Source organism: Astatotilapia calliptera, chromosome 4, assembly GCF_900246225.1.
Source record: "Astatotilapia calliptera chromosome 4, fAstCal1.2, whole genome shotgun sequence".
NCBI classification, from domain to species: domain Eukaryota; kingdom Metazoa; phylum Chordata; class Actinopteri; order Cichliformes; family Cichlidae; genus Astatotilapia; species Astatotilapia calliptera.
In genome coordinates, this window is record NC_039305.1 from 30,526,590 (window position 1) to 30,538,629 (window position 12,040).

The 12,040-nt window shown below is 41.7% G+C and overlaps 1 protein-coding gene across 1 annotated transcript; it reads left to right on the plus strand.

The window, feature by feature from the left end:
* Positions 1-1,498: 1,498 nt before the first annotated feature.
* Positions 1,499-11,697, plus strand: LOC113021413 (cyclin-dependent kinase 5 activator 1-like). Its single transcript, XM_026166059.1, has 3 exons — positions 1,499-2,031; positions 4,420-5,059; positions 5,148-11,697. The coding sequence occupies exons 2-3, from the start codon at positions 4,544-4,546 to the stop codon at positions 5,637-5,639; spliced, it is 1,008 nt and encodes a 335-aa protein (XP_026021844.1). The 5' UTR covers positions 1,499-2,031; positions 4,420-4,543; the 3' UTR covers positions 5,640-11,697.
* The last annotated feature ends 343 nt before the right edge of the window (positions 11,698-12,040 follow it).

The following is a 12,040-nucleotide window of genomic DNA, read 5'->3' on the forward strand; positions in this document are numbered from 1 at the left end:
GTGTGGATGGGGGTATTTCCAGTAATCAGTGCTTTGATGAGCAGGAGGGTTGTGATGAAGGCCATAGCTCTAAGGAAGCAATTGTTTTTCAGTCTGTGCGTGTGGGCATTGATTGTTCTGAGCCGTCTGCCAGATTGCTGTGATTCAATCAAGGGGTGGCCAATGTAACACAGTTGGAAAGAGCACGCTCTTCATGGTTTTTATTGCAAAAAATAAGTAAATAAATGTACCAGCAATATCTGTGTGAACCGAGCCAGCTTCAGCTTTCTAACCAGGTTCTGATTGTGAGACGTCATCCCTGCTGTTGTAGTGATGTCAACCAGCTTACGGATAAAACGGTTCAGAAAGCAGGAATGTAGGAGTCGTGGTTTCAGGATCAGAGTGGAAGTTTCAGCTCTGAGGAAATCATGATCCCAGTAAACAAGGACAAAACACCTAAGGAGTCCTGAGGTCCCTTCTCAGGCGCAGGATGAGGTGGGGGAAGATCTCATCTCTTTACTGGGGTTTCACCCTTAATCCCGGTGATGATAAAGATCCACGCCTTTTTTCACACCTTGGCTCATGTGATGACTCGCATGATTAATAGGGTTAGTGACCCTCGGAACTATGGGAACAATCCCTACTAGGAGTTAAATACCTGGGACTCTCCACCATTTGGTTTTAGAACTGAAGAAACCTCTTGGATGAAGTCCATTTGACTTCCTTTTTTCAACCACTCAAAGAAGCCCTGACCTGGACAGCCACAACCTGCGCGGACACACTGGGAACATGTATGTAGCTTTCTGTCTCTTTAAGAATGTTAAATAGAAAATATAGTCCCAGGGCGCTACATTTATGTAGATTGTGTATGTAAGGAGAAAATAATTTTTTAACATCTTTCTGAGAGAGGAGCTGGTTAAGACTGAGTCAGCTGACTAAATGGTTCTTATCTACTCAGCTTGCGCACTTTATACAACCCCTTTCACTCATTTATACAACATAAGTTCTTTCTGTCTAACCTTCACACACATTCATATTTCAGTGAACACATCAGAGAGCAACTAGTACATCCCTCAGTATTAGCCCTGTGATGGAAGGGAAGGGGTGTGTGTGTGTGTGTGTGTGTGTGTGTGTGTGTGTGTGTGTGTGTGTGTGTGTGTGTGTGTGTGTGTGTGTGTGTGTTGGTGGGGGGGGGGGGGGGTTGTACCTGTAAGAGGTGGATTCGCCTGTGAATCTGCTATTTTTGTTAGCAAACACGGTGTTAACGGGGCCTCACTCGCTGTGATGAAGTGATTCACAAAAATCACTGCGCTGATCCTCAGCAGCCACCCTCCACCACCTCCACCACCACAGCACGGCAGCAGCAGCTTCGACACGTTTGGCCGGCTGCTTCAGCACCTCGGAGAGCGATAGGCTGAACGACTTCAGCGGCGGCGGCAGCATCCAGGCAGCAGCCAATGAGAGAGCGCCGTTTCTCTCGCACATCCAACCCGAATAAGTGCTGATGCCCGCATCTCTCTCTCTCTCCCTGTCTCGCTCGCTCTTTGCTTTGCTGCTTTACTGAGGGAATAAGCTGCCGTCTATTTTTGGACTTTATCGTGGCCATGTTTTTCTGTCCCCCTCTCTCTCTGTCGCCGCTTTTTTGTGTTAATGTAGGTTTTTAGACCAGCGGGCCGGCGTGCTGTTTGATTCATGTCTGGGCGAGTTGTGAGCATCAAACAGCCTCCACCGTGTAGTTTTTTGGGCTTCTCAATGGAAGACATCTCTCCACTCGCTGCGAGCGAAGGAGTGCGGCACATATTCGCTTTGCGTGTGTATTCCCGCAGAGGAGCGAGAGACTCTTTCTGAATGAGGCTCTGAAGGGAAGGGGCGCGGGCAGCAGACCTGTCGGTGTTCGAGCGAGACCCGTTTGGCTGGACGAGCTCGTGCCGGCGGTTGTGGATTCCGTGGGCGGAAAGCCTTTTCACATTTTGATCTTACCCAGCAGCGAGGGTACGGGGGAGGTCAAGGTGGGATACATGGATTTCACAAGAAGAGAAGATTAATTAGAAGGTAGGAAACATGTTTTTCCCTGTAACACCAGCCTTGTGAGGTGATGAAATATTAAAGACGCTCAAATAATTCTCAGATAAACGCAGGATCAGTCAGTACACAGCCACCTGCTCAAAAAGAGAGAAAAAAGCATTTTCTCCTAATGTTCAGGGCTGCCTCTCGGTGTGTGCTTCTGATGCTGCCTGGTGTTGGTGGTGTTCGGGGGTGGGGGGGGGGGGGGTGTCCAAGGCTTCCATTTTGAAGCTAAGATGGATGCTTGCGCACATTTCTTTTCCCTGCCTCCGTGGCCTTATCTCGGTTCTTATATAATGCTGGTGAACACTGGTAGGCCCATGCTGGGGCTACCAGTGCCGTCTATATGCAGCTTTATGTGGGGAGGTGCGCCATTTATACATGACTGCTGTGATGGAATGCCAGCTATTTGTGTGGCTGCACGATTTATTATGAAGTTTCTGCACAGACACCTAATGCAGTTGGCTGACTCTTTCTCTCGTTGGTATATTGCTGTAACCATAAGCTCTGGGGTGCTTTTCTTCACTTAATGAACATACAGTACCAACAGCTCAATGTGGACCTTGGAAGCAGAGATTTGCGCAGTAAAAAAAAAAAACCCACTCCCACCACCTAACCTAAACTCATCTTATTGACGTGTTCTGAAAGGGGAAGCTGGTCTTGTGACCTGCTTTCATCTGCATTTGCAGGCTCTTCCTCCAGGCAGGAGCTTCTTCAGTTGTCATTGTTACAAGTGGACAGCAGATTCACTGTGTAAATATCTATCTGGCCGGTTACAGGTTGTTTCTCATGGTCTAGCAGATAAGAATCCAGGTTTTTCACCAATGATCACCAATGATATATGTGTGATTTGTAAACATTGATATGATTGATATTTATTGTATGTTACTGCAGCTAGCAGGCAGCTAGCAGTGTTGCATCACAACAAAATTTTCCTGTAGCTTGAAAACCATGTTTGTCCACTGGGTTTTCTCCAGGAGCTTGGATTTCTTCCTCCATCAAAAGAAAACAAAAAGTGTCTGAATGCTGTTTGCAAAAGAGATACTGAAATGTCATGAATTTGACTTCCTCGTTAAAAGAAAATTTAGCCAAGCTGAGGGCCTTGGAGGAATAACTAGCAAGAAGACCTTGAGAACTGTTGTTTGGGCCATTTTCATCTGACTTGCTTTTGCTTTCACAAAGTAGGAACCAGAGTGTCCTTTCTGGTTTCGAAAACTAACCTCACTTTCTAAAATCATATTCAAGGTCTTTGTTACTTGGAAACCCAAGAGGAACAAATAGAAAGTATATCTTGATAGGTTTTCCCAAACATTTTCCCATGTTTTCCCATTTCCCCTCACTAAAACAAATAGAATGTTTCTGATCTTAAAGATATCAAAATATCTTTGGACTCTCAACCAAATTTGTCACTTTTTATGGTTAAAAGAAGGTAAGGGGTCATTTCTAGACTAGTGTGAAGACCTCAAGCACCAAAGTGTGTGCGGTCCTTTTTGGACTTAAATAGCCTTTCAACCACATTTCATGGTTGACTGGAGCCGACAGTAGTCAAACTCAATGGGCCTCAATGGTTACTTTCTTTACTCTTTTTTCAAAAGGAGAAGTAAAAACTCTCCTTAGTCCTGTGCGAGAAAACTGTGAAAAGTCTTATCTGAAAGTCCAGCAGCCATTTGGGGTGTTTCATCTGGATACCTTGTCATGGCTGTAGGCTTCAGTTCATTCTGCTCTTGGAAAACTAGTTTGTGTATAACCCAACCCATTTAACTCAGGGTCCACTTACAGATGTTTTGGGGAGATTTTAACAATGTTTCTTGGTTTTCCTCATTCTCTCCTCACCAAAACAAGCCAAAGCTCAGACGTGAGGATTGTAGCATTTGAAATAGTAAAAAGAAAACTTAACTCATACTACGATTACTACGAGCCTTTCTTTCATCCCAGGATCTTTTTCAGAGACTGTAGCTCATTTTTCATGTTTGACAAGGCTGACAGCAGCAACCTCATGAAATTATCTAACTGGATGGTTGAATTCATAGTGAGGAAAGTCTCTTAGCAGAGGAAGGCGATAGACTGAACGCTCTAGGGGAAAGTTCACCATCCCAACGATAAATATTCTCTTTTGAGTCAGTGTCTTATGTCACTTCTGGTCTTGCAAACAGGCAAAAAATATTCATCATTCGTGTTCAATATTCATCAGCGAGTGGAGTGTTAAGTTGTCATGGTTGTGCAAAACTTTAGCGTCTAGGTCTATTCTTTGCTTTGATAAACCACTCCACATCTACATCTCATTCTCTACTGAGAGAAGACTGATGAAACTTCATCAGTTGAAATGAAATCGAACTAATATTGCTGCTTTTTTTTCTGTTGTTTGTTTGTTCACAGGTTCAAACTCCTCCAGAAGTGAGACGCTGACCCTTTCCAAGCTTTTTGTCTAGACTAGTCAAAGAGCTTTCCCCCACTACTTTCCACTGTACCCTGTTTCTGCTGCTAACTCTAACCAGACATCATGGGTACAGTGTTATCGCTGTCTCCTAGCTACCGCAAGGCAGCCTTGTTTGAGGATGGGCCGGCCACGGTGGGCCACTACACCGCCGTCCAGAACAGCAAGAATGCCAAGGATGCCGCTGCTGCAGCAGCAAAGTCCCTAAAACGTCCCTCAATCATCAGTGTGCTCCCATGGAAACGTATAGTGGCTGTATCAGCGAAGAGGAAGGGGTCCAAGAAATTACAGTCAGACAGCGGGGATGGGGGGAAAGGAAGCTCTCCGGATGGTCATGCAGCCGCCACCACCAACTCAGCCTCCAATAGCCTGAAGCTCAAGAAGTCTCAGTCCTGTGCTAACCTCTCATCCTATTCATCCAGCCAGGACCCAGCAGCCACCACTACCACTACCTCCTCCCACCTGCCCGCCTCCAAAACCTTGGCTAACGTAGCTACTGTCGTTGCCAAAAAGAATTCCCTCACAGGTTCTGGGATCCAGCCTTCCACTGCAGCTGGAACGCCAAAACGAGTCATTGTTCAGGTAACCTTCACTCTATAGCAAAAGGAAAACTAAAAACTCACGCATGCATAATTTGATCAAGTCTTCTCTCCTTCCCTCCTAAACACAGGCATCCACGAGTGAACTTATGCGCAGCCTGGGCGAGTTCCTGTGCCGTCGGTGTTACAGATTAAAGCGTCTATCCCCGACAGATCCAGTGCTTTGGCTGCGCAGTGTGGACCGCTCCCTCCTTCTTCAGGGCTGGCAGGATCAGGGCTTCATTACTCCAGCCAACGTGGTCTTCCTCTACATGCTGTGCCGCGACGTGGTCTCAGCTGAGGTGGCCTCGGAGCGCGAGCTGCAGGCCTCACTGCTTACCTGCCTCTACCTGTCCTACTCCTACATGGGCAACGAGATCTCCTACCCACTGAAGCCCTTCTTGGTGGAAGCAGAGAAAGAAGCCTTCTGGGACCGCTGCCTGGACATCATCAACCGCATGAGTGGCAAGATGCTCCAGATCAACACCGACCCACACTTCTTTACCCAGGTGTTTGCTGATCTGAAAAATGAGAGCAAGAAAGAGGAAGAGAAGACCAAGCTCCTCATAGGCCTTGACCGATAAGAGGGCGCCGGGAGTGGGGGGGTGGGGGTGGAAGGATAGACAGTGAATATGTTAAGGACAGGAAGACTAATGTAATCCAGTGTAATGTTACCTTTGAGCTGTAATGTTGTCTGGCGTCTCTACTGGTGATGATTAACCAACTTTTCAAATGTAGAAGATAGAGCTCGTTGTATGAAACAGTGTTGATGATAAATTTACCCGAAGGCTGCAGTTAAACAACAAAGTAGATAAAATCAGGGTTGCTGAGGTGTTTCTCAAACCGCCAGTCATGTTGACTGGATCTGATTAGATTCCCAAGATTAACAGGCTACTTGTTGGCATTCAGCATCCAGGTCCCTGAGCTCAGGGTAACAAGTTTTAAAGCTGAGATACAATTGTTGAGATAAGATAAGAGGAGATAAGATAAAACTTTATTAATCCCTCGGGTGGGTTCCTCTGGGAAATTCGGTGATTCCCAGTAACAATATATCTGACAATGAAGAAAAGGAAAGTCATATTTCATCAAAAGCATGACTAGCAGAGATCATGATGTGACATTAACAGCATGATAGAGAGAGCAAGAGATCCATTGTACTTACCTTTTACCTTGGGTGTAAAGAAATTTGTCAGTCTGGCCTTTATGTTAAGAAATAAAGTCCTGACTAAGTTTTATTGTGAAAGTTAATAGAAACATAAATGGGTTTAGAGACGCCAGACAACACAGATTTAGTTACTGAGGCTGGATATATAAATATAAATATATATATATACTGTATATGTATACAGTATATATTTAGCATTGAGGCATTTTTATCTATAGAGAATTGAACCATTGCATGAGGTCACTTCATATGTCCTTGCACATGACCACTTGCTTATTGCCAACTCCGCTTTACCTTATTCCTAAAGTCCTTCCCAAGCTTTATTGCACTCATCAAAAGTGGTTCTGCAAGGTCCATTCACATAACATAAAGAGTATTAACTTGCATAGCGTGGATGAGATCAAGTCAACCAGATTGTTTAATTGGCACTCCTATTTATTGTACTGAAGTGGATTCATGCATCCGCATATTATATAAAGTACTGTAGTTTTAAAGGAACATTTGGGTTTATCCAGTCAAATATTCTGGGAATTAGGAGACCATTTGTCTATTTTTAAGAGGATGACATGCTAAACCTTTTGGCACAGATGAATAATTATTAAACAAGCCCTTGTGTAAGCTGTTTACAAATACGTGGGAAAATGCAATACTGACCCCTCCAGGGCACATTTTACACAGGGAATGAGCTCATTTATTTCTCTTACCCTGCACTTTCTCCTGCAGTCCATATTGGTGCTGACGAAAGAAAGAAAGAAAGAAAGAAAGAAAGAAAGAAAGAAAGAAAGAAAGAAAGAAAGAAAGAAAGAAAGAAAGAAAGAAAGAAAGAATACTTTTAAACGACTACACTCGTGTTGGGTGCATCACACTGTGTGAATGACTGGTGGTGATGGGTCATGGAGGATATGTTCTTATAGCAGATCATGTGATCGCTTTTCTCGGCCAATGACTACACACATTAGTAATCAAAAGTAAATGTGAGTATGCTCCAGCTGTGGAAGTGCAGAGCCAGACACAACAATTGTAGATGTGACTTTTCTTCCACAACAACACTTTGATGTTGCCGTCACCACTTGGTACCAGAGACCTCGGCTGCTGTTTGAAGTCCCAACACCCACCCCTCTTTCTTCTGCTCATGGCTTTCCACAGCAACATGGACAAAATAAATCAACACAGATTCTCTCTCTCTCATTTCGATCGCTCCGGTCTGGTCTGAACCGGTCGTGTCCTGTCTGGTGCAGTTCAGTCCAGTTGTCCCATATTTAGAGACTCTCTGGTCCACTGACCTGATGGCTTACTTATTCACGGAGTTGTTTGACATGCATGTGTGCTTCTATAGGTTTCCTAGCATGCTGCTTTGTGTTGGGCATGCCATGCCTCATGTTACGAAAGAGACTGAGCAGTTGCTATGCTGAACTGCTGAAAGCTAGACTGAGCGATGTGACATCCAGGCGCAAGGACGATCCAATGAGGACAATATGTGAAAGGTTAGAAGTGGACATGCCATTACTATAAATCCATCAGTCAAGGCAAGGTCAAACACTTGCCCTTAAAACAGGTTTTTGGTATTCATGTACACAGAGGACTAAAAGAGCCCACCGAGATTAGCCTCTATGTCTCTTTGGTCACTTATTTGGTATGTCCAAAGAGAAATCTGAGAACTAATGAACTGTAAAAGCAAAATGTTTTACATTTTGGATCAAACGTAAATGCGATCTTAGTAAGAATTGATTTAGAAGGTAATTTCATCTCGTTTCTGCAACTATACCTGTTGAGCATGTTGCTAAAATGCATTTCATCCCTAATCCTACCCCTATGTGGCTCTACAGCAACCTATTGTACATTAACCATCTGAGATCTAAGCCCCAAACCCTAAGTTTTGTAGACAAGAAAAACAGGGGTTTTTTTGACAAACGTCAACACATTTTGATGTGTCGGTTAGAACCAATATGTTCTTTGTCCCCTTATTGCTAGAAAAAATAAACAAATATTACATATTCTGATAGTATAGGGTGATTACTTAGGCCTCAGAGGGTAAAGAGTACAATAGTTCTGACTTTTGGTAAGCAGCCATGTTTTCAGGCTGAAAACTTATAAAAGGCAGAATAAAATCTCCAGACTTCCTGTCTAAAAATGCGTGATCAAACAATTTCCATAATGTGCTTAAATCTGGTGCTTTTTTCTTCCTAAATCACCTAAAGTCCACCTTTAAAGACCCCACATCTTCAGATTGTATGGGTCTTTCTTGTTAGAAGCTTCAAGCCCAAAACTGAATTTTATGAAGAAGCTCAAAGGAATTATGATTCGGTTTTGGAAAGCTCCTCCAGAATCACAAGAGAGATTATAGAAGAGTTTTCAGTCTGTGTCACCAATAAATTTATGGAAAACTTTGATGGTCCATTACAGGACCATTGTAAGGGTAGTCCTTCAAAACATTATGATGGATAAATGGATATACTGATCCTATACATGTCCCCCTGAGGTGAGAGTGTTATCCTTGATGATGTCATATCTCTAAGTCTAACAACGGCCAATAAGATGTTTTCAGTTTTTGAAAACCTGCGCCCTGTCGGCAGGGCGGAGGTCTTGTGCCATATCATTCTAAGACTCATTATTTCATACAAAAAGAAAAAGAAAACAAAAAAACATGAGCCAAGAAAGACTATAAAGTTGTCATGAGTAAGCTTTTCATAATGTTGCTGCATTGTACATCCGACATGTAGACCAGAAGAAAAAGACTTTCTTTACATGGTAAGGAATACATGCCAAAATGGAAAGCTTGTAAATTCAATATACAGAGAAGTTGTGTGTGTCACTTTGCAAAATGTATGCCAAAATTGGAGTCATCCAACACTGGAGCGTTCAACATTCAGTTTAATTTGTGTATAATAATATTTGGCCTTCCCTTGTAATATGAAAAAAACAAAACAAACACAGAAATGAAGACTTTACTTTTAAAAATGAGGAAATGGATTTTTAATCAAACAGAATGTCATGCCTCTTTCCAGACTCGTGTCTTCACAAAGCAGGAGATGTTTCATGTTCAGATGATTACCAACTGGGCTGCAGCGCTTTCATGCTCTGAAGAAAAACATGTAGCCTTGTTCCAGAGTCAGACCTCATGAGACAAATATGCACTCTATGAATCCATGGCAAACATGCTTGTTTACATGTCCTTCCTCCTAGCTGTTTCTGATGGGTTGAATAGTAGACAAGTAGCATATTCCTCAAAGGCATTCACAAGATGACTGTTGAATAATCCTGTTTGTAATTTGTTGTACTTGACGATCCAGAAGGATCTCTCTCTGCAGGCAAAAGGATAAAAGAAAGGTCAAATGGTTACAAATCATCAACTCCATAACAAGATGTATGTGAACTGTAATAAGTTAATGTTATACAAGAATTTGCAATTTTTATTCATGTCAGTACTTTCAGTATCTAACAGATTTAATAGAAGAATGACACAGTTTTCCAATTAAAGGGTAAAGGTTTGCTTAGCCCCACAACACAGGCCAGGCCTTTAGTTGTCTAATCTTACATTGATAAGGGCAGCAGGTGTGGTGGCAAATCTTAGATTGTAATTGATCCAAAAGTAAATAATTAATTCATTACTTAAAAGAATTCCATTAAACAAATTTCTCATTTCTAGCTAACAACGGTTACTGGCTTAAAGAACAACAGTCAAAGGCTAACTAACTTGATGGCTATTTGACATAAACATTAGCTAAAATATTCTCTAAATTATTTTTTATTAATCATAGCTGAGTCATGTCAAAATTACTTGTTGGAATGAATTCTGTCTGTAAAATGCAGAGGTGAACTGTGAATGCTAACAATAGCATTTGCCTTGTTTGTGTCACTATAATAAACCAGTAGCTGAAGCGAGCTATTGCTTTAGTGGCTAGTATTTTTTTTAAAGAAACCCTATCGCTGACACTTAATGGATAAAGTGTGCATATATGGTTGCTAATAAACAGCTAAATTGAAACAGGGAAAGCAAAACAACAGGTTTCCTAATGAGATGTAATTGTCCAACACCCATGGCCCTGTTAAATGGGGATTAGATGTCACTGTGGTTGCCAGTGTTTGTTCGTCACTGGTAGTCTCTTACAAAACAACCTTTAACCAAAGTATGTTCAGCAAAACACACCAAAAGTAAGGGTGAAGTAGATGAACATTTATCAAGAGTTTTAAGAACAGACACACTCAAGCGGATACAAAAAGTTATTGATTTATTAGAGAGATATGAAACGGCTTTTAATGAAGCAACTGGTTGCTACAAACAACTTCATGCTTGAAGACAAAGGCTACAGCTAACAAGCATAAAGTTAGCTTCTTCACCAAATAAAAACATTGGTCTTATCAACTTAGTCTGTTCAGTTCATACCTTATAGGGAATAATGTCAATAGGACTCTTATTTTTTCTTCCTTTTAATGCTAGGACAGTAAGATGTCTGTTAAATGTGACGTTATCTTGGGTGATGCTAGCTAGGGTTGCTACAGTAAATGTTATTGGATCTAATGGACAACACTGCTAACACTAGCTTAAACTCTGATAGGATCAACGTCACAGATAGTGTATATACAACTAAGTGGATGTGCTAGTGATAAAAGGGGCACTGCATTATTTAAAAAATTAGCTGCTTGGCCTTTTAGGTAACAACTGTTGGTTAAGCTAATGATTGTATCTTATGTTAGCGATGAGAAACACACCTTAACTCATTTGTCATGGAATGGCACCGATAAGGAACCACCTTAAACTCTGGAAATACGTCTTTCCACATTGTGAACAAACCCAAAGCTTGAAAGACCTTTTGTGCTGCGTTACAGTTGCTAAGCTGTGATTGAACAATCATTAAACAAGCCGTGATTTTTCACAAGCGGTCAGCGCTACTCGTTCTCTGATACACTGAATATTCTATTTTCTGTATTCAGTACCCTTGTAGTGTCAGATTTTGACACTGATGTTAGGAGTGATGATTCTTAATGTGTAAAATTACCAAAATATTTATGACCACTTTCCACCTGCTCCAGGCCTGTCAGCTGTGCAGGGACAACAAAGAAAAGAGAAAACTGAAGGTAAAGGAAAGCCGTCCTCTAAATGAACCTTTTTCTTGCAATGGAGAATGAAAGTATGAGTTGATAACACCCCCTCCGATTCATGCTCTCATTGATTAACTCATAACCATGTGCCATATTTTATCTTGCGAGACATACAAGACAAAAAAACAACAAAAAACAAAAGAAAAAAACTATTGTGTGACATATGCTTCTAATGATGAAGTTGGTTTTCCTTCCTTTTCATTTGTGAATCATATTGTGTAAACAAGAATCTTTGGTGAACAAAGTCAAGGCTACTAGTGTTACTAGAGTGCTGATGCTGCAATCTGTTACTATGTGGATGTATGAATATGTATGTGAGAAATAAGAATACTTTGATCAACTGTTACAGGTACTTTATATAAAAACCTTTACAAGCATGGTGTTCTGTATTTTGTTCAGGTGTTATGACTGACATTGAGACAGTTCTTACTCGGACCACAGAAAGGCAGCAGAGAGTCTCTGAAGCTGCACATTTGAGGCAGCTGAAGAGGAGCTGGGAGGAAGAGCATCATAATAATTTTGAAAAAATGCAATTACTGCTCACTAGCTCCCTAACCTGACACTTGAGAGTCATTAAGAGCAGGTTTAATTTTTATTGGTGATAAAAATTTTAATACCAAATCCCTCAATTCATTGATTATTCTGCTCTATACATCTGACATAAAGAGAAACGTACTGATAATGCTAAACACTTAAATACTTGAACTTTAATCGTAGTTT

What these genes read in the sequence shown, in the direction of transcription:
- LOC113021413 (XM_026166059.1), top strand. Translation starts at nt 4,544, where the DNA reads ATGGGTACAGTGTTATCGCTGTCTCCTAGCTACCGCAAGGCAGCCTTG. An exon ending in CAAAACGAGTCATTGTTCAG is followed by an intron (nt 5,060 to 5,147) that starts GTAACCTTCACT and finishes TCCTAAACACAG; the next exon opens with GCATCCACGAGTGAACTTAT.